Below are 24,119 nucleotides of genomic sequence, written 5' to 3' on the forward strand. Positions count from 1 at the left end.
GAGTTTTCATTATTGCCAATAACAATAGGTCCATTCCTTCTTTTATACCTAACAGTTTTCCATTCTTGCCCATTATTATTTGGAACTGGAACCGAATTTTTACTCTCAGTATTTATCAAATTCTCATCGTTTGTTAAATTAATGATATCTGAACATTTTGCCTCCGTTTGTATTCTTAAAATATCAGCTGATAATTGTTTATTATTTTCGATTAAGGAAACAACTTGTTTATTTTTATTGGTACTATTTTTAAATAGAGTTTTTGTTGGGGAACTCCTTTCTTTATCAACAACTAGACTTTCATTTACAGCAACATTTTTTGCGGGTGTAGTGTTTTCGTTTTTTGGATATATTGTACTGCTAGACTGTTTCGGTCGATTAAAATTTGGGTCTCTGTTTGAATGGTTGATTGAATTCGTATTTTGTTTTGTAGATGGCGACTGATCAGCTATTTGCATATATTTAAATAAATCTAGTTGTTCCTTCAATAAATTTATCGTAATTTGTTGATTTGATATTATTGTTTCATTCTGATTAATAATTTTCTTTAAGTACCTTATTTCAGTTTGTCTCGGATCCTCTTCGTCAGCCTCACTATCCAAGGTTTTGTTTGGTGGATCACTTAACCTCACACTCTCCTCACAGCATATAACTGTCTCATCATCGATATATTTGATCGATTTTAGTTGCTTCAGGCAGCCACTATGGGATAACGTTCCACAATTCGCACATAATAGACCACTTTGTGCAACTTTATAACACTTTTTACAACACTTAACTTCCGAGTCGTAAACACGACCGTTCTTCTGAGGCGCCATGTTAAATGTTGAATGTTAAATGTTGCAGCAACTTATATTTGGGACCTCTCATTACATGTCAGAAATACTCCAGCTTTCTTCGCTTGATGCTTTTTATGATCTCAGTAGTCTTGCTGAGACGTTCTAGTATTGTGGAGTGTCGAATCTTCTCCACCCAGGAGACTTTTAAAATTCCTCTATACCACATTTCGAAAGCCTCAAGGCGATTTAGATCGATTTTATCCATAGTCCAGGACTCGAAAACCATAAATTAGGACTGAGAACACGTAGCAGCGAAGTAGGAGGATCCTCATTGTCAATTTTAGGTCTCTGTTACATAATAGGAAAAGTCAAACAAGGAAATTATAAGGAATTCACGTAATTTTCCCCTTGTTGAAATATTTTTATTTTGAAAAAATATATAGGCAATTATGAGATTTTTTTGACATGCCATTCCTGTTACAGCCAGCATTTCATTGGTTAAAATTAGTGAAGAGTTTATAAAACATCGTTATAATATTATTTGGCACATTATAAATGGTATCTGACGTCTGTCATAATATTGAAGTTTAAATATAATGTCACATTATTGCTTTCAAATTATATTTTATTTATTAAGTTTATACCATAGATATAACACAATAGATTAGGCCAGGTCCGAAAAATAGCGTAACGCGGAGCAGTTCGGGTCGGTGGTATATCTATCTCTCTCTACCGGCTCTTAGCTTTCTCTCTCTAGCATATGATGGCTACCGCCTCTGTGTCATTGTCGTTCCATTACTCCCACCTCTTGGTAGATACGCTCACACTCGCATGACAGACAAATATAGCTAGACCACTGTACTTGATATTGGCGTTACACCCCGATGCATTGAGTGGCATATCCCTAACCTGATCTATTGTTGACATATCTCTGGTTTATACAGTGATGAGCGCGCTAATAACATTGACATATTAAGCGTAGACTCGGCATATTCACCAAAAAAGCGTAACGCGGAGACAGCATGCAAACAGTCGATCGGTGGTCTATCTATCTCTTTTAACCAAGCGATCCCGCGCATGTGACTGACAAAGATGGCTAGACCACTCAATCCTATGTCGACGTTACACCTCGATGCATTGAATGGCATATCCCTAGCCAAGTCTATCCTTTTACATGTCTCTGACTAATAACCGGCAAAATAGCGCAACGGATGGAAAATATAATGCATTGCGAAACAAAGAGAGATAAAACTAGTGGAGATGGAAATGATCGTTATAAACGTATAAATTAACATTACATGAAATAGTTTCTCACCTTTAGACGTATCACAGCAGTATGACAACTGTCACTGTGACAGTAGAATTTTATAAAACACTCCTGTCACAGACGTCTAAAGGTGGGAAACTATGTAATGTAATGTTAATTTTTACGTTTATAACGATCATTTCCACCTCCACTAGTTTCATCTCATTTGTTTCGCAATGTATTATGTTTTCCATCTTTTGCGCTATTTTGCCGGTTATTAGCGCGCTCATCACTGTATGTATTTTAACAACAGTTTATTTTATAACCAACTTCACCTTCCCTTCCCTATCCTTGATTGGTCGATTAGCTTCGTAATAGTGTTGTTGTATGGTAGGGTTAGTTAGGCGTTAATTTTAAGAAATGTTGCTGTCTAAATGTGCACAGCTCCCAAAGGCCATAAAAGAAGAAGAAAAAAACAAACAAAAATCTTACATAACCTTCTATATAGAATACGACTTTGACAGTTATATTACAGATAGTTATCGTTGTTTCATACTCTTAAAAACAAAGAGAAACAGTGTAGCTGGTATCTACGTTCGTAAATACGTATATGTTTTTTATTTGGCAACAGCGTTTTCCTGCCAAACTTGACAGTAGCGAAAAAACTAATATATGAGGAAAAATTTGTTGAATTTGTTTGCCGTCAAGTTTGTACCAGTGAGTGATGAGTTATGATGTCATTAAATCTATGACGTGCCTTCCTAATAGGGCTTTTCATCGATTGTCATTTGTTTCGAGCTTCTGTCATATATTGTATAATCTGTGTATAATATTAATATACATGGATTATACGACATATGACAGAAGCTCGAAACAAATGACTGTGAATGAAAAGCCCTATTGTTTGGCTTTGAGTTTAACACCTTGGACATCCTTATAAAAACCGCTCTGGCCTGTTCTATCATAGATCTAATTTCGCCGTGACTTTCTGCGTTACAATTTAATTGCTGTCCAAGGTAAACGATATTATCAACTTGCTCAAGTTTGGTATTATTTTTACATAGACGATTTTATATTCTGTTGTTTACTTATTACGACTATTTTGGTTTTCCGTATGTTTAGATCCAGACCTGCCTCCTTACAACTCTCAACGACACTTTCAAGTATGGGCCATTCCACGAACATAGCCTGTTTTGGATTACTTCGACAACGAATATTTTACTGTGCAACATAAGAAGTACGAAAGTAAATGTAATTTGCAATTTACTTTCGTTCTTCTTATTTTGCACAGTAAAATATTCGTTGTCGAAGTAATCCAAAACATTTTTATGTTCGTGGAATAGGGTATAGTGTTTGCAGATCTTCTTGACTAGAAGCTTGGAGTACTGCATCGTCCACATATCGCAAATTATTGATGACTACACCGTTCACAATAATTATTATTCCTTCTTGTTTTTTAGAAAGTGCATCTCTGAAAATTGTTTTGGAGTAAACGTTGAAAGAAATTAACGCACCACCCTAAAAATTAATAATTTTTAATGTCTCGAATTTCCTAAACTTGTTGTCCGATTTAAGTGATTTTCTAACATGTTATATAGACCTGGATCCCGCGTACCAAAAAAAAGTTGAATAATAGCAAGCTGAAAATTTGTTAATTGATGGATTCGACCGTTACTTGATGGAAGTTCATTTTATCTAACAATAAAACACTGAAAACCTGTGTTTTCTATACTTCCACAAAATTTATTAAAACAAAGTGACTACAGCGGTTTCGGCAAAGTGCCTTTCTTAAGTGATATAATTTAAAATATGTTTGCCTTTTTAAGTCTCTAACTGAAGAGGTTGAGGAGTGGGGAGCTGTTTGTCTCGAGTTGGTCATTCAGAATTATATCTGTATTTTTCAGTGTATTAATTTCCATAGATTCTAAAAAAGATAGCTTAAGGCCTTTATTTTGGATATGCAGAATTTGAAACTCTTCATTGAAAGAACGATTATGATCTAGAAGGTGAAGTGCGTATGTAGAAGTATCTGTTTTTCTATTGTTGAAAGCCCTTTTGTGTTCTGCTATCCGTTTGTCGAAAGTTCTGCCAGTTTGACCGATGTACGTTTTCGGACAGTCACCACAAGTTAGTTTGTATACACCGCTCTGAAGTTGCTTTCTCTTTCGGCTTTTATTGTTCTTAATATATTTGCTTAAGTTGTTGTGAGTTCTGAAAGCTGGTATTATTCCATTCTTTTTTATGTATCTGGCTATTTTTGTTGTTATCTTGCCAATATATGTGAGAGAGCAGAAGGTACTGGGTTCTTTCTGTGGTGGTGGATACACTAATTTCAGGGCTTTCTTATGGAGTTTTTGATTTAAAATTTTGTTAACTGTTTGTTCGTGATAGCCGTTGTTTACTGCTATTTGTTTAATGATGTTTAGTTCTGTCTCGAAGTTATTTTTTGTCATGGGAATTTCTGCCAGTCTATGTATCATGCTATGGTAGGCTGCTAATTTGTGTTGTGTAGGATGAGATGATGAATTGTGTATAGTTGTGTCAGTATGGGTCGGTTTATGATATACGGAGAACTCATGTTTGTTGTGTAGTCTGGTAATTGTTACATCTAGAAAGTTTATGGAATTATTCTGTTCTGTTTCTATTGTAAACTCAATATTACTATGAAGTGAATTCATGTATGATAGAAATTGGTCAAGTTGTCTGTTAGTTCCTGTAAAGCATACTAGTATATCATCCACGTATCTGCACCAATATAAGAACTGTTTGAATACGGGATGTTTAGAAATTGTTGTTTCGAGTTGGTTCATTATCTAAGCCCATTACTATCAGATATATTTATGAACCAACTTAGAACCTTACTCAGTTAGAGACTTAAAAAGGCAAACATATTGTAAATTATATCAATTGAGAAAGGCACTCTGCCGAAACAGTTGTAGTCACTTAGTTTGAATAAATTTTGTGGAAGTATAGAAAACACACGTTTTCAGTGTTTTATTGTTAGATGAAAATTTGTTAATAGCTTAAGGTGTCTAGTAGGACAAACTTTGATGTATGGGAATACTGGAACAGAGGATATTTTAATTGTGGAACAGGTTAAAAATTTTGAACATCTGACTACGAAAACGTTCCATGTATTTTGCCGGACAGAATTTCCAGTTGACTTTTTACCATTTCATTAAACTCTCATGCAAAAATCAGACTAGTGTTCATCACCAAATGGGCATTTTAATGAGTGAAACACGAAGAATATGTTAAATGACAGAAATCATGTTGGTTAGTAACAGCAGTCTGATTTTTGCATGAGAGTTTAATGAAAGGGTAACAAATCAATTGGTTGTTCTATCGGACAAAATACATGGGACGTTGTCTTAATCTGTTTCAAATGAAGTACTTTTTGTGAACTTATGCGATTTATAGCACTCGCTCCGTTGTCGCTCGTGCTCTAAAAATCGCGTGCGTTCGAAAAAAGCACACTTCACGAACTGTTTCATAAATAACTATTTTAGCACTCCATACGAGCGTTACAAATGCTACTTTAAGGCCTAGTGCTTTAAAATATTTTTAAGGCACTGCAGTTCGTATTGACCGTATAGGCAATTTTGATGTAATGTCAAAAAAATATAAAAATGGAATGTCAGTCAAGTTCAAGTAAAAGTTTTTGTAGATATTGTCCTGTAATTACGTTTGTAGAAAAAATATTGTATGCTATGCGTGCTAAAAAGTACATTTTTAAGGCACTTATGTGAATTGCAGGACTCGTTATCGCTCACTCTGCAAACTTTCACATGCTTGCCTTAAACGTGTACTTTTCACACTTATATCATAAATAACTATTATATTTATATTGATTTTAATAAATTGATAATTAATATTCTTGATGAAAATATGTATTAGTATAAATTTCTGCCATACCACCTACTTATAAATGCCAAAAAAGGTTGAATGATTACCATCTGAATTATGCATCAACTAAACTTATGCTTATTTTCATATTTGATTTTTCGTGAACAGATTAATGGATTAACAAATTAGATTTTTCATTGGTATTCACACAGTAGGACAAAGGTTTACTCAAACTTCTTTCTTGAACTTATACCGGGTGGAAGAAAAGATACGTTTTTCCGACATTAAGTTTGAGACACCCTAAAGGACGGACAAAGTATAGGTGTGGGTATACATCGAAATCGTATTCTAGTCTTATGTTTTGTGAACATTTTGTTTTTTGAATATCCCTGATATCTTTAAAAACAAGAAAATAGACGGGTTTATTCTTAACAATAAAAAATAACAGTTAACAAAACTTTAAAAACAGAAAGGCACATTAGACCAGGGCGCATCTGTAAAAATATTAGTACACTTGGACGTTGAGAGGTGACTCAATTTTTTTTTGCAGAAATTGCTTGAAAATAACTCAAATAATAATATTTGAGTTATCCTCCCTCTCAAAAAGGTCCGGAACATTGTTTAAATAATCAAGATGTCAAAAAATGAAGGAAAAATTCGATTTTTATCTTCATTTTTTGATTATAATTTTAAAAGTATTCATTTTCGAGAAAAGTTGTACTAACATAAAAGTTGCGTAATTATATTTCCTACAATACAGAATTGATTAAAAATTTAAAAAATAGTCACCCTTGTTGGAAAATAGTAATAATTGCGAAAAAACCATACAAAAACAAGTATTTGGATTTTACGTTTTTCAACCATTTATGCTACACTTAGAACCTTCATATTTCACCCAGAAAAACTCTATGATATAATAAAACAATACTGTAAATTTCATTATGATCGGTTCAATAGATTTTGCAAAATAAATTTTGCAATCCAGCTTTAGCAAAACAAAAATTCATTTTTTCAAAATGTTACAGGACTGAAAATAAAGCAGATAGAAAGTTGAAATTTTTTTGCGTATAGAAGTGTACTGTACCTTTCATTTGAAATTTGCAAAATTAAAATCGATTAACTACCACGGCGTCAGGAATTTTTTTAAATAAACAATAATTATTGGTGCTACGCACAGTACAGCGGATAGTTTGCTCTGATTGGGCATTCCAATGACCTTTGATAATGATTGATACATTTTAATTTTTATTACATTTCGATATAAATAAATAAATTTGTTTATTGCAAAATAAAAACACATACTCTATCCTTTGAAATAACACTTTTTTTAGCAAAAACTTTCTTTGTTCATACATTTTTTAACTTAGAGAATAAAGTTTATTATTTTTAAACTAATGCAATTGTTTAAATAATATTTCACAATCAATAATAAAATTAGTTTGATTTTTGTGGAATTAAAATATTAAAATACAACAAAATATAGAATAAGAAAATAATATATTAGATAAAGATTGGAAAAATTTTTGGTGGAAATCAACTTGTGTGAATCGAACACCGCTGTCCTGCGCGTAGCACCAAAAATTAATGTTTATTTAAAAAAGAATGTGTGTGTACTTTGTACGCACGTAAGAAGTTATACTTCTATTATATGATTTAAACGAAATTAATATACTTTTTATTTAGGTATATTTTGTTTAAATATTAAACTAATTTATACTTACTACTTCTCAAACATTTTTATTAGAACAGTGCCAAAAATTAAAATAATAAAAGAATAAAACACACACAAACACATTAAACAAGCCACAAATGATGTCTGAACATTAATTGTCGAAATTTTTTTTAACTAAATACGTATTTTCTGAAAATACAATTATATAATAAATATACTTACAATCATAAAATGTATTAAAAAAAAAACAAAAAAGAAAGTTTCTATTGGGACTCGAACCAGCGCTGATAAGCGCGGTTGGTATTGGAATTCATTCGCCTTCAACGCTTAGCCACGGACACTATGTGCCATTATTTACGAAGATCGACTAACTAAACGGATTAAACTTGTGATATTTTGATATTTTGAAAATTGATCAAATTATTTTAATTTTGAATGGAAATGATTTAGAATTGAAAAAATACAACAAAACATAGAGTGAGAAAACAATATATTAGGTGAATATTGATAGAAATTTTGATGGTAATCAAATTATATAAATAAAAGTATTACATACTATGTATTTTGGCAGATCAAATAGGTAGGTTTATACCCATGATACATTAACAATTATTACGTACCTGTTGCTTTTAAAAACTATTTAAAAGTCACTACAATATTATAAACTTTTTTGTTTCTGTCCTCACAACAATAAAACTAATATATTATACATTTGTTACCTTTACCTTTACCTCCAAACCACAGCTGCCCTACAGCTGCCATATCGGATAATTTTTGACATGTCATTTGAACATCCAATCAGAACAAAGTTATAATGCGCATGCGCCGGGCTGATAGGTTTTAACATATAAAAATTCACCCTTTATCGCCGGTAAAGAAGTATAACTTCAAAAATTTCCTGACGCCGTGGTAGTTCATTGATTTTAATTTTGCAAATTGCAAATGAAAGGTATAGTAGACTTCTATAAGCAAAAAAAAAATTCAACTTACTATCTGCTTTATTTTCAGTCCTGCAACATTTAAAAAAAAAATGATTTTCTTTTGCGAAAGCTGGATTGCAAAATTTATTTTTCAAAATCTTTTAAACTGATCTTAATCAAATTTACAGTGTTATTTTACTATGGCATAAACTTTTTCTGGGTAAAATATGAAGGTCCTAAGTGCAGCAGAAATGGTTGAAAAACGTAAAATGCGAATACTTGTTTTTGTATGGTGTTTTTCGCAATTATTGCTATTTTGCAACAAGGGCGACTATTTTTTTAATTTTTAGCTAATTCTATATTGTAGGAAATTTAATTACGCAACTTTTATGCCAGTACAACTTTTCTCAGAAATGAATAGTTTTAAAGTTATAATCAAAAAACCAATAAAAAAATCGAATATTTCCTTCATATTTTGACATTTTGATTATGTTCCGGACCATTTTGAGTGGGAGGATAACTTAAATATTATTATTTGAGTTATTTTCAAGCAATTTCTGCAAAAAAATTTGAGTCACCTCTCAACGTCCATCTTAAAACAGATGCGCCCTGGACTACATACCGTTAACTATTCTGGTCGACACCTTAAGAGTAATCTGTCGATCGAGTTGCTGTATGCACAGCGCAACATAAGAGATACGGGATTGTTTAATGGAGGCTCTGTGATGTGTGCGGATGAAATTTCCTTGAAAGTAAGTACGGATTTGGAAGTGGAAGCTATTTAAATAGCGGGACGTCCTCAGACGAAATAATTTCATCTTAATGGAATGATAAGACATGGCCTCCTCACGTATCGCATGTCGGCAGTTAAAACACATATTAAGAATAAAATCGTCCAGTTTATTTGTTATTAAAGGTATCAGAGAAACTAAAAAAATGAAATGTTCACAATATATGAGACTACAACATACCTTTATACCTTTTCCTTCCTACAGGGTGTCTCAAACTTTTGTTTCAGTTACAATACATGTTACAGAATAAAACCGTCTATTTTTTTGTTTCTAAAGATATCAGGTACATTCAAAAAACAAAATGTTCACAAAATATAAGACTATAATACGATTTTGAAGCATATTCACACTTGTACCTTGTCCTCCCTACAGGGTGTCTCAAACTTAACATAAGAAAACCATTTCTTTTCTTCCACCTGGTATAAGTACAAATGGGGAGTTTGAGTAAACTTTTGCGCAACTGTGTAAATACCAAAGAAATATCTAAAATAATAAAAAAAATTAGCGGAATCCGTTAATCTGTTCATGAAAAAATCAACTATGAAAATGAGCATAATTTTAGGTGATGCATAACTTTTGAAACTATGTGTATAATAAATATATAAAACAAACCTATACTACATTTACATCCAAGATACATACACATACCGTTTTGTAAACTAAACACCGTTTGTTATAAAACAAACCTATACTACATTTACATTCAAGATGCAGTAGAAATAAACAAACCAAGATACGTTAACGTTAAATGCTACTAGGAGAACTCCCGAAACATAATTTACAATGTATAAACTTTGGAAATCATGATTTGGGATTTAATTATAATTCGGGAGTGCTCCTAGTAGCATTTAACGTGTCTTGGTTTGTTTATTTCGACTGCATCTTGATTTTAAATTTAGTATAGATATGTTTATAAACTAGATTTCCTCCCCTTTTGCTTGTTCCAGATTCGTTAGAGAAGCAACTGGTTTCAATGTAGATATGCGAATCGGAATACATACGGGGAATGTGCTGTGCGGCGTGCTGGGGCTCAGGAAGTGGCAGTTCGACGTCTGGAGCGACGACGTTACCTTGGCTAACCACATGGAGTCCGGAGGGATTGCAGGGTAAGAATATAATATGTCTATGAGAAATTTAAGCCGGAGAGAATTTCAAGTGAGAACATTTATCGCACCGGTAAACTTTTGTATTTGAATGGGGAGATTTAGAGTGATTAGCTTTGAAAGTTCGTTTAATTGAAGAATTAAAATTATGGATTTTGAAACCTAATTAACGAAGAGATTAATAAAAAAATATTCAATTTTTGCACAATAAAAAGTTTAGTAAGATTTGTAAGAAACCAAAATTGATTTATTTATACAAAATTCAGACGAAATTGCGTAATATAATCACTAATCACCAACAAAAAACTTGGCAAAACTTGACAACAAATTCTTGGCAAAATAAAGAATCCAGGCATTCCATACGAATGCATTCGTAAGCTCTGGGTGGGTACTTCTCCGGTACCTACATATTGTAGGCTGAGAGCCAGGATAGGTAAAATTTCTTCTTCTTCTTCGTATATTAGGCCTCTTCGCTTGTTCTTGACCGATTTTGAGCTTTTATGTTGACTGCCAGCTATCTCGCCACCTTTTAAAGGGCCTTCCTATTGGTCTCTTGCCTGTTGGCTTCGAATCCCTGGCTATACGGGCTATTCTCTCGCTGTCCATTCTCGTCACATGCTCACTCCACTCTCGTTGTCTCTGTATTCCCCACCGTAGTATATCCTGTATGTTACAGAGATCTCTTATTCTCGGTATTTTGTCTCTCAATGTTTTCCCAGTTATTGACCTCAACGTTCTCATTTCTGATGTTCTCAGTATGCTCTTGGTTTCTGCTGTGTCACATCTTGTTTCTATCGCGTACGTCATGATCGGTCTTACACATGATTTGTATATGCGTACTTTCCCTTCCAGCCTCATATCTTTGTTTCTCCAGGTGACATCCCTCAGACATCCTGACAGGTCATTGGCTTTATTTGCTTGCTTTCGGATGCTCTCTTTAACATCACCATAACTACATATTTCGACTCCCAGGTATTCAAATCTCGAGACTTGTTCAATTAGTTCGTTGTTAATTACTAATTTGCATCTTATGGGTTCCCTTGACACTACCAGGGATTTTGTCTTAGCTGTTGATATTTTCATGTTGTAGGTCTTCGCAACTGTATTGAAAATTTGTGCCATTCGCTGTAGGTTATCCTCGTTATCGGAGATTAAGATTGCATCGTCAACATAACAGAGGATTTTTATTTGTTTTTCTGCCATCTTATATCCTTTTCCAGTACCTTTAATGTTTTCTATGATTTTGTCCATCACTAAATTAAAAAGCAATGGGCTTGTCTGATACCCGAGTTGATTTCTACTTCCGAGGTTAGTTCATTCTCGACTTTTATTCTGGTTTTTTCTTCGTATTAATGTCTTTAATTACCTTATCATTTTGTTGGGCTGATTTTTCTCCTTTAGCAATCTTAGCACATCTTCCAATCTTACACAATCGAAGGCCTTACTCAGATCTATAACGCACATAAATGCAGGTTTATTATATTCCAGTGCTTTCTCAGCAATTTGTCTGGCTATGAATATGGCGTCTATTGTGGACCTATTTTTCCGAAAACCTTGTTGTTCCACACTAACTGTGTATTAGTGAGTAGTGTAAAATTTGCTGTAGGTAAAATTTGCTAATCATTTTAGGCACAGTTAGAGTCTATTACTTAATAGTAGAACCAAAATGAAAACGTATGAACATGCGTCTACAGTGGAAAATCAATCTTTTTTCACAAAGGGTAGCCCCTTTAAGATAGGCAAAATGACCTCACTCCCAGAATTATTTTTTTACATTCCAAGTGATTAGAAATAAAACTCAGAATAGTTTTACCCCATCACTCCCTTCTCCCTCCTTGCACTATCAAAAACGTAATTTTTAGTTTTTACTTTTTTTATGAGGGATGCAATCAATTTTAAAATTTGAAAAAATTATATTTTTTTATACAATACATATATCAATTTTTATGGATCCCTAGGTTGCGTGTATCCTACCTCAAAAATTTTTTTTGCGTATAGTTTTTTTGGACATGGCTGTAGATCTAATTTTTATTTGCTTTGTGTAATTGTTTATCAAACACTATATACCTAATTTTTTCAGATTTTTCCGTAAGGTTAGCCACCTTCAAAGCTCCGAAAAACCGTTTTTCAGATGGTTTTGAGACGTTTGACTGTCTTTCTCCCATTTTCGGATGTTCTAAAGGACTCAGTTACTTCAATTTTATATTATATGACCTTTAAACAACCTTAATTTGATCTATTTAAAAGTCAACAACTTTTGAGATTGAAAATATTGTATTGGAAAGCAATTTTGAAAAGAGCTTGCGACCTGGAAGTGAATAAAGTATTACCAATCTTAAAATTCCGATTAATTTCCAATGCATAATAAATAAAAACGGAAATTACATAGCTGCAGAGTTTCGTAATAAATATAATAAACCTACTCTTCTGGAAAAATTAAGAAATCCCTTCCATACTAATCACGAACAATATTTAGAAATTAACAAAAAACTAAAACATAGCTAAAACAGATAAGTATATCATTTATTCATTTGAACACAGATTCTCAAAATTTTTACTATGAACTTAATATCACATGTTTTTACATTTCGTTTCGCATAATGTTCCCTATTTTCCCATATACAAATAGATTCTAAAAAGTATTGGGAAATATGGTTTTGAAACTACTTTCAAAATATTTCTATGTTGCAATTCTAAAGTTGCAGTTCTAAAGCAATTCTAAGTAGTTATCTACAATATTTAATGGGAATAAACCAAAGTTTTAAATAAATAAATTTAATAAAAGAGTTATCATATTTGTAATAAATAAAAATGATATTGGATATCGACACAGAGACATTAAAGCTAAAGCGGATGTATACAGTGCTAGTCAAAAGTCTGTACCCCCCTCGTATCTTTTGAACGGTTATACATACCTATAATAGTGAAATTTGAAGGGAGGAAATAAACGGACGTAAGCTTCTTAACTATAGTGATGTTGAAAAAGTAACTATTCGTTACAAAGTACTCGTTACGTACGAATACCGAAAGTAACGATTACTATACAGAGAGGCAAATCGTTACTTTGATTACTCTACTTCGTTACTTCGTACCAATCGTGTCAGAGCTAGTAACGACTATTGTATCTATTTTGATTACTTTGATTACTATGATTACTTCATTACTTCATACCAATCGTATTAGAGCGAGTAACGACTATTGTATCTACTTTGATTACTCTGATTACTTCGTACCAATCGTATCAGAGTGAGTAACGACTATTGTATCTACTTTGATTACTCTGATTACTTCGTTACTTCGTACCAATCGCATCAGAGCGAGTAACGACTATTATATCTACTTTGATTACTTATAGTAATCTAAGTTACTACTACTAGATTACTTACTCTAATTACTTCGTACCAATCGTAACAGAGCGAGTAACGACTATTGTATCTACTTTGATTACTCTGATTACTTCGTACTTCGTGACGGCCGTTATTATATCAGAATACCTATACAAAATAGCTACCTACTGAGAAATACGATTCTAGATATGATTACCGGTACTCAAATGCAAAAGTAACAAAAATAATCATAGTAATCAAATAATTTTTATCCCTTAAACAGATTGGTGAAGGTCGTTGTTATATCGGAATACCTATACAAACCTACCTACTGAAAAATACGATTCTCGATATGATTACTGGTACTCAAATACAAAAGTAACAAAAGTAATTATAGTAATTAAAGTAACGAATACTGTAAATGATTACTTTATACAAAAGTAACGATTTGTAACGAATACTCGAAAGTAACTATAATCAACATCACTACTTAACTAGCCATGACAGGTGACCTAATTATGACAGATGACTTTACACCACTTTTACGCCACTGTGACATATAATTTTAAATGGGACCTTATGGCAAGTGATACCTCGTTTGAAAGGTATTGAAAATACCTATTCAGTTATACTAATTTTGATTGAGTTTAAGCTAATTTTGATGAATAAATGAAATAAATATAAAATTGTAGTTTCGCATTTAATTAATAAAAATTCAAAATTCCGCATATGATTACTTGTCAAAAAGGTTGACATTGACGTAAAAACTACTAGAAAATTGAAAAACGTCAAATTTTTCGACAAAAAAACCATAGGCGGACATTTGAATTTTTATTACTTAAATGCGAAACTACAATATTATATTTATTTAATTTATTCACCAAAATCAAAATCAACTACAATTTAAAAAAAATAGTATGACTGAATAGGTATTTTGAATACCTTTAATTTTGATTGAGTTTAAGCTAATTTTGATGAATAAATTAAATAAATATAAAATTGTAGTTTCGCATTTAATTAATAAAAATTCAAAATTCCGCATATGATTACTTGTCAAAAAGGTTGACATTGACGTAAAAACTACTAGAAAATTGAAAAACGTCAAATTTTTCGACAAGAAAACCATAGGCGGACATTTGAATTTTTATTAATTAAATGCGAAACTACAATATTATGTTTATTTAATTTATTCACCAAAATCAAAATCAACTAAAATTCAAAAAAATTAGTATGACTCAATAGGTATTTTGAATACCTTTCAAACGATGTTCATTTTCCATAAGGTCCCATTTAAAATTATCGGTCACAGTGGCTATGTAACGTCATCTGTCACTATTACGTCACCTGTCATGACTAGTTAAGAAGCTTACGTCCGTTTATTTCCTCCCTCCAAATTTCACTATTATAGGAATAATCGTTCAAAAGATACGAATGGGGTACGGACTTTTGACTAGCACTGTATATTATTTGTAGTGGTGTTGCTAAGGCGCGTCGAATAATCTCTAAGTTACGTCATTCTGGAACCAGAAGTCCTTGGTCAAATTTCTTACCTTTAATACCATCCTTGGGTGTAAACTTTCATTCGACATCTAATTTGTCATTCTATCTTTTCTAATAACGGAGTAGTTATATTTATGGACGGACTAACGGACGGATATACAAGCATGAAACCGAAAGTATAAACTTTCGGTGAAGCTATAAAGTATAAAGCGAAAGTATATACAAGCATGAAAGTAAAGTACTTGTTCTCGTTTTGCTAAGGTGCGTCGAATAATATGTCACTTGTACTATTTCAGCAATTTTTAAACAGTGCTTCCGGTTGTAACTCTGAAACCAGAAGTCCGAGGTCAAAGGACCCCGCAACACTCCTTATGGAAAAGTGGTTCCGGTCAAATTTAACGAAACTTTGGCCAATGATAGTCCTCAGTGAGTAGATTAAAAAAGTTCATGGCACCTAGGTCTGAAAAACTATTATTCTCGAGCTACAGTCTTCTGAAGTTCTTAAATTCAGGTACTCGGTTTACGTTAAGTGCACTAATTCACGGTCAAGTGAATGAAAATATCTATTATTGAAAGACGACAGACTCATTTTCTTCATGCATTTGCGTGTTGCATATGAATTCGTGGTCAAAAATAGATGCATCGTATTTTAGTCCTCAGAAAATCTCCGAAAAGTCCTCAGAAAACTGAAGAAGTGCGCTAGAAAATGTGCTGCTAGAGTAACATACCAATTATATTATCATATTTTCATGAATGCTTTACACTTATCCAATACCAGTGTAGCTGCAGTTCCACCTTATCTTTAGAGAAATACTGAACAGTGGCGGATTTAGGGGGAATAAGGGAAGTCTTCCTGTAACCAGAATTAAAGAAAAAATTGTTGAAGCATTATTATTACACGTTGAAATACGTTAGCTTACTTTCAGCTTACTACAACTACAGACAGTAAAATCACCCCAATTAACTCGACAGTTAATAAAATAAAGGGAACTTATTGCACTTGTTATTACCTATGTCTTTTATGTAGTTTGGGTTTATCTATTTTATATATTTTGAGGTTGGTGTTTTAATGGAAGTCGCTCCCTCCCCCAAGGCAGATGTTATGCTACTGCTACTGAAGTATCCTGATAGGTCGTTAGTTAACACGACATAATAATATGATGCTTCTAACCAAAATCAGCACAATCTTATAAATAATATAAACCCGAACTTTCCATAGAAGATTGTAATTAATATTTCGCGTTCATCTACTACCTTGTATGTACTTTGTTTTTTCTTTTCGTGTTGAGACTACAGTATGAAGTATAAAGTATCTTCTACTAAAGTCTTTATACTCCGTATAAAGTCCATTTTCTCTACTCGTATCTGATATGCTGCAGATTATTCTTTGCAAATCATCTAATCTAAGCTATTTGCAAAAACTACTGCTTCGTCGGCATATCGAATGATTTTTAGAGGCACTCTATTCTGCATGCGTAAAAACCTGAGGTGTCTTGTTCTGCTCTAGCAGCACTTATTGTCGTTGTTCCTCAATTTTCTGATGACGCTTTAGTAGCAGTGGCGGAACATTTGCCTTGGGAGAGGGAGCGACTTTCAATAAAACACCAACCCCTAAATACATAAAATAGATAAACCCAAACTACAAGACATAGATAATAACATGTGCATAAGTTCCCTTAATTTTCCTAACTGTCGAGTTAGTTGGGTTGAATTTGTCTGGCTGTAGTAAGTTGCATGTAAGCTAACGTATTTCAACGTGTAATAATCATGTTTCCACAAGTTTTTCTTTAATTCTGGACCATGTTACGGGGGAAATTCCCCTACTTCCCCCTTAAATCCGCCACCGTCCAGTAGTTTTCTAAAGATAAGGTGGAACTGTAGCTATGTTGGTATTGGATAAGTGTGAAGCATTCATGAAAATATGATAATTGTTATGTCACTCTCGCAACACATTTTCTATCGCACTTCTTCAGTTTTCCGAGGACTTTTCGGAGGTTTTCTGAAGACTAAAATACGATGTATCTATTTTTGACCACGAATAAATAATATGCAACACGCAAATATGTATGAAGAAAATGAGTCTGTCTTCTTTTAGTAATAGATATTTTCATTCACTTGACCGCGAATTAGTAAACTTAACGTAAACCGAGTACCTGAATTTAAGAACTTCAGAAGGCTGGAGCTCGAGAATAATAGTTTTTCAGACCTAGGTGCCATGGACATTTTTAATCTACTCACTGAGGACTATCATTCACCAAAGTTTCGTTAAATTTTACGGGGACCACTTTTCCATAAGGAGGGTTGCGGGGTCCTTTCTCACCGTTAATGCCATCTTTGGGTTATAAGATAAGCATTAATTCGACACAGTTATCATTCTATCTGGCTTAATGACGGTAGACTTAGAGAGTTCAAGGTTTCCCCCATGGTAAATGGCGCTTTTACCATGGGGGTGGTTTCCACCCCATCTCGGGGGCGGAAATTTTTTATTATATTTTGACCACAAAAATAGCTTTCGATTTATTCGCTATCGAAAGTGTTAGTTTTATATCGAAAAAATCAATGTTTTTTACCCTGTAACCCCACACCTTAAAATCATTGAAATAAAATTCTAAAAATTCGTGTGAGTGTTTTTTAAGCGACTATGAACGCATCAGTGGGTTGGTATATGCAATTTTTGTATAAAAAGTGGAGTTTAAAAATGTTGCCCTCAAGTAACATTCTCCATTAGGGGTATAATGAGAACGTTGCTTCAAAGCAACTCTAACAGTTTGAGGTTAAAATTTTTGTATCGTGCAAACGAGGGATCACTACTAACCAAAGTAATTTTTTAGGGCTTACAATATGTAAGAAAAACTACAGAAATAAACAAACTTGTACTTTAATACTCATAAAGTTAAAAGAAAAAACAACGATAAAAATTTATGGAGAGTTATGAAAATTTAAAAAATAATTCTTGGTTGGTGTAAACCATAGTCTCATGTCACATTTTTGACGCAGAATTGTCGTTTAGCCATTCTTATAAAATCTGCATCTTCCTTTTGGTCCATAGATAAGCCAGAGTAATACCTTGTCTTTCCTAGTGGTAGGGGAGCAAAGTATGCTAAATGTGCAGTCTCTCGAGCGTTATGGGGACCTATTGGGTTGTGAAGAGTAGGTCCTAAAACCACAAAAAAGGTAAGAAGTTTTCCATTTTAGTGGGCGCTTGCCATTTTTTAATTTAATTTTCCATTTCCAACAATCGTTTTTTCCGATTATATCGTTATCTATCCATAATTCGAAAAAATGTTTCGAATAAAAGTTACCTATTTTTACGTAAGCAATCCAAATCTGTAATAAAAAAAGGGGGCACCTATTTAAGATTTTAAAGTAACCCCCCACCCCACCTCCATGGAGGGGGTCGAGTTTAGTGCCATTCGATAGATTTTTCAAAAATATTGAATAAGTGTATCTTGCAGTTTTTCGATCTGATGTTCATTTCGCGAAATATCGCGGAATTCGTATTTAAAATATTAAATTTACCCCCCACCCCTCTCCGTGGGAAGTCGTTTTTGGTATCATTCGAAAGATTTTTAAAAAATATTGAGCACATATTTTTTAGTTTTTTGATCTGTCGTTCATTTCGCCAAATATTCGCTTTTTGTTGTGAAATTTTGGGACTCACCCATTTCCTTACGCCCGGCTTGAATCGTCAGATTTTTTAAATATATACTCTTTTTCACGTACTTAACTTACCTTATCTTAATCTGACAATTTGGAATTTTTTTAACAATAGATTTATATTTTCGGGCCCCCCTTAACGAACTCCCCTGTGTTAAGAGCCAATATATGGTAGAGGTACATTTGCAGGGTACCAGGTTTCTCCCCATATAATAATCTGACGCGCTCGAGTAACTGCAAAAATCCCCGCTTGGGCTCCCCTACCATAGTGATATCATGTGGTCGACTTATCCATATTTCTGAAAAGAAAATTGATGTTTTTACCATTACCACTTAGCCTCAACGTTGATTCTAAGCAACATACTTTTTAGGTGAAAATTTTCCTAAAACTTCTCAAAATAGAAAGTAACTGTATCTTCTAGATTCTAGATTGTAAATAGACCTTTCCTAAATGTATTCTGAAAATATTACAGCGAAATGCATGTTTTTACTTTCCGATTTGATTATACAGGGTGTCCAGAAACTCTACCGACAAACGAAGACAGGAGATTCTTCAGATAATTTTAAGATAATTTAACTTAATTCACTTAGTCCGAAAATGCTTCCTAAGGGAGCTAGAGCTCTTTGAAGATGGCGTCATGAAATTAGTTTTTCTTAAATTCCTCCAGAACGCTTCTATTTAGAAAAACAAAACTTGGTACGCGTATTTATCTTCAAGATATAAATCTAATCCATCCATTGCAAATTTCTAGTACCGATCATAGGCGTCCGTTTTGGGTAGGGCAACGGTTATTTTATCGCACAACTTTTTTATCTTTAACTTTTATGCATTTCTGACACTGGATTATTAAATTGTGATGTATTCTAGTACTAAAAGGTACTCTTGTTTTAAATCGGTAGGACACACCGTTTTCTAGAAAAATCAATTTGAAAATTTTTCGCTTTTTGAATTAAAAAAAAAAATTTCAAAAAAAAACTGTTTAGAAAGACGAAAACTAGAACATTTATTTATATTCTAGAGATAAATCGATTTCATTAATTGCGAATTTCTAGTACTGGTCATAGGCGTCCGTTTTGGGTAGGTCAACAGTTATTTTATAGCATAACTTTTTTGTCTTGAATTTTTGAGCATTTTTGACACTAGATTATTATATTATGAGGTATTCGAGTACTAAAAGTTACTCTTACTTTATGTTGGTAAAATATTTCGTTTTTTGTTGAGAAGTTCTTTCAACTTTTTTTCCAATTCTAAAAATGAGAAACTTTCAAATCGATTTTTCTAGAAAACGGTGTGTTCTACCGACTTAAAGCAAGAGTACCTTTTAGTACTAGAATACCTCACAATTTAATAATCCGGTGTCAAAAATGCATAAAAGTTAAGGACAAAAAAGTGATGCGATAAAATACCCGTTGCTCTACCCAAAACGGACGCCTATGACCGGTACTAGAAATTTGCAATGGATGGAATCGATTCATCTCTGAAAAATAAATATGTATACCAATTTTCGTTTTTCTAAATAGAAGCGTTCTGGAGGAATTTAAGAAAAACTAATTTCATGACGCCATCTTCAAAGAGCTCTAGCTCCCTTAAGAAGCATTTTCGGACTAGGTGAATTGGGTTAAATTGTATTAAAATTATCTGATGATTCTCCTGTCTTCGTTTGTCGGTAGAGTTTCTGGACACCCTGTATTTAACTTACAACGTCGGCGTTACAACACTGCTGTTGAAATCTCACACTTAAAATGATGTTTACTAATTTAAAATATTTTAATACAGGTGGCGCACATGCCGAACTCATAGACGGACGGTTGTCGCTTGCCTACCACACCGTCCTACTGTGGTAAAATGCGTTAACAGATTGGAGTTAACGTTGCTTGAGAGCAACAAGAGCGTTTACAGGGTTAATCAGTTTTCTGCTAATAACTCACAAACTATTCGTTTTAGCAAAACAACTGTAATTAATAAAAATATACGTTTTGAAAAAATAAACAAAATATTAATTTTCTTTAAGACTAATAGTAGACAAAATAACTTCAGAACAAAACAACTAATAGTGCTTATATACTTTTTAAAATTTTTATTAAATCATACGGTATTGAAAATGGTCGTTAAAGTATAATCATAAAAAGGGACATAACAATTTCCGTTTGATCATGCAAACAGCAGTTCCATAAGTGGTCGGATATCTTTCAACTTTTTAAAGCGCAAAGTGCGATTTTCTATAAAGCTGGGATAAAATAGGATGTCATCGACTGTTGAAGCCCATTTGTGCGGCACTATTGAGGGCATGGGCCGTGCAAAGGACATTCAGGCATGCTCTGATGCCCTTACATTATAGTTGACGATTGAACCATCAATGTTAATTTAGCTATCAAAGGTAACTGGTGATTAAATTTAGCTAGCAATAAATCCAGTCATTTGGCATTCAGTGCGGCAGGTGAGGTTGCCAAATAAATTTCCGTAATGTAAACAATTTTATTGCACAGGGTTGCCACACTTTTTGCATTTATGAATAATTATCGTAAATAAAATAACCGTTTTTATAGTTTTATTCAGATAAATACAGATTGAGTTTTATATACGGAACGCATCAATGGTCTCCACAACGGCCTCTATATTTTTTATAGATTTTGGTGTGTGATGTGGCCGACATCATGGTGGTATTTACATTGTTGTCAGATTTTCCGTTTTTGTGGAAATCTAATGTACTTCCTTATATTTCAAATAGAAGACCCTGAATATTTTTTGCCTTTTGAAGTCCTTAAGAAATATACTAAAAGCCATAATTTCGGAGGTATTATAGTCTAAGATCCGAATATAGGTTAAGCTTCACCCATCCGCTTTTCGGATGAAACATTTGTTTTGTTAAATTTCATACATAGACAAATATAACTTGTATGGGTTGTCTATCAAAATCCTTTCATATCTATCCTTAAGGTGAAACAGTAACGATCAACAGGTAGCGAAAACGCGTTCCAAGATTGCGGCTGTAATTTTGAAAATTTTTTCAAGCAATTTGGCACATCTTTTCGTAATATAATAAAGAATGGCGGTGCAGAGCCCAATTTGAAAAATATATTAATATGTAGAAATTACTCTGTAATTAAATACAATATTAAAAAAACGAGCCTGTACCGCCATTAAGAAGAACAAAAAAATACACTTTCTTCAAATAAATTTTTTATCCAATGCCTAGATTTTGTGTCATTTTGGAACTACTAATGAAATAAAAAATTTTAGTAGTTCCAAAATGACACAAAATCTAGGCATCGGATAAAAAAGTTTATTTGAAGAAAGTGTATTTTTTTGTTCTTCTTAATGGCGGTACAGGCTCGTTTTTTTAATATTGTATTTAATTACAGAGTAATTTCCACATATTAATATATTTTTCAAATTGGGCTCTGCACCGCCATTCTTTATTATATTACGAAAAGATGTGCCAAATGTCTCGAAAAAATATTCAAAATTACAACCGCAATCTTGGAACGCGTTTTTGCTACCTGTTGATCGCTACTGTTTCTTCTTAAGGGGGCGTAGGGTTTGGAATCAACATTTCAAGCACATTTTGTGAATTTTTTTTAAAGTATGGTAGAATTATCTTATTTTTAAATTAAATAAGTATATTCAGTACAACTTATAGATTATTAAAAACAAATTTAAGGAAAAATATTGAAAAATAAGCCAACGGTGGCAAATTTTTAAAGACAACTCAAAAAACAATGGATTTTGCGGAGGAGATCAGAACAGAACAATTTTAAAACATTTTATTAGTTATGAGTTTTTTGAGGTAACGCTGTTGAGTTCTTTTAGTTTTGTCGATTTTTGACTTTTGGTATCACTCAGAAGTCAAAACAACGAGTTTATTTCAAAAAATGGTAAAAATCAATATATTTATTATTGTTAAACAAAAAAAAAGCATAAAATAAAAAATATCTCGACAGCGTTACCTTAAGAAATGCCTAATGAAAATATGTACAAAATTTCAGGTAAATCGGTCAAGGAGTTTTTGAGTAATAATGTCTACCGCCTTTGAAAAAAGCATTTTTAAGAAAAATGCGGTTAAAGTATTGTCAACTTTTATTTTCAATTTCTTTTCTGTCTGTCAAATCGTGAAGTGATCACACCGGAATATGTTTTTGAATCGCGGAGTAAATTACAAAAGAGTATGGGAACAGCTGTTGACCGTTAGGCCGTCCGCACATGGGTCGATCGAAGACACATCTCGAAGTGTGCACGTCTTGTACGAACTCTGAGGCACAAACGATTGCTCTCCGCACACTTGTCGATTCAGTTTGCTCACATCTTCCAACCAGGAACGACCATATCAACCAAAACGACTATTTCGATCTGTAAAAAGTACGGTATTGTTACATTTTTATTATAATTTGTACACAATGAGCATTATACAATTGAGGGTGTTTTTCTACTTCCCCAACGAATTTTATAATAAATACCTAGAAACAAAAGTTCAATGTTTTCAGAATTTTATATTACAATCAATATACTTCCATAAAGCTACTAGCACTACAATCAACGAACATAAAATTCACCGATTTAAAAAAAAACTTAATAAAAAAAAATAAAATTTATTTTAGCGCAAACATCAACAAAAAAAAAACGAGGCAAACAAATAAAATAAAATTCCCTCCATGACTGTAAACATGGGTCCCACTCAAACTTTCTCGTGCGCTACAAATCGCAAAGGACGAGAGTCGCACAAGATGAGGAGATTTGCAATCCTGAACGCTCCGTCTACGGAGCTCAATGCCACAACTGCCACAACGAAGGATCTTGAGTGGTAGGGAGAGATCTACGCGACTGGAATCGAGTCGAGTACTTCGAGCGTCGACTCACGTGCGGACGGCCTTAGGGCGCGTCCATAGTGCTCGCTGGTTTCCGATTAAGAAAGCCGACGACGAGTCGGTGTAGCTAAATCCTTCGTATTTAAATGGACCTGTCCGAAGTGCACCAGCGCGCTGACAACTAAATTCGAATGATAATTCACACAAGCGCTGACTCTCTGACTCAGAAACCAGTGTGCACTCTGGACGCGCCCTTACTCATTCCGTTCAAGCTCTCTGGCGCAAACCTGTTCCAAAGCAAGTCGAAGGTAGGGATATTGAACATGCTGTATTGTCGGTAATCTTGCACCAATGAATTTGAAATTTTCAGGAAGTATTCTTGAGGTTGTGTACTTTCATTTAATAAAAGAAGTCAAAGAAAATTTTAAATGCTCCATTAGAAGAAGAAATACGCCGGGCCAGTTTCCCTCAATGAA

The 24,119-nt window shown here is 33.3% G+C and overlaps 1 protein-coding gene across 2 annotated transcripts in view; it reads left to right on the forward strand.

Moving 5' to 3' along the window:
- Positions 1-24,119, forward strand: part of LOC126881922 (adenylate cyclase type 2-like) — an 860,562-nt gene that overhangs the window by 275,133 nt on the left and 561,310 nt on the right. For both annotated transcript variants that reach the window (XM_050646657.1, XM_050646658.1), the window contains exon 6: positions 10,202-10,360. In XM_050646657.1, coding sequence (XP_050502614.1) covers positions 10,202-10,360 — 159 coding nt within the window. The remainder of the gene's footprint in view (positions 1-10,201; positions 10,361-24,119) is intronic.

Source organism: Diabrotica virgifera, chromosome 3 (genome assembly GCF_917563875.1).
Source record: "Diabrotica virgifera virgifera chromosome 3, PGI_DIABVI_V3a".
In the NCBI taxonomy this organism is placed as follows: domain Eukaryota; kingdom Metazoa; phylum Arthropoda; class Insecta; order Coleoptera; family Chrysomelidae; genus Diabrotica; species Diabrotica virgifera.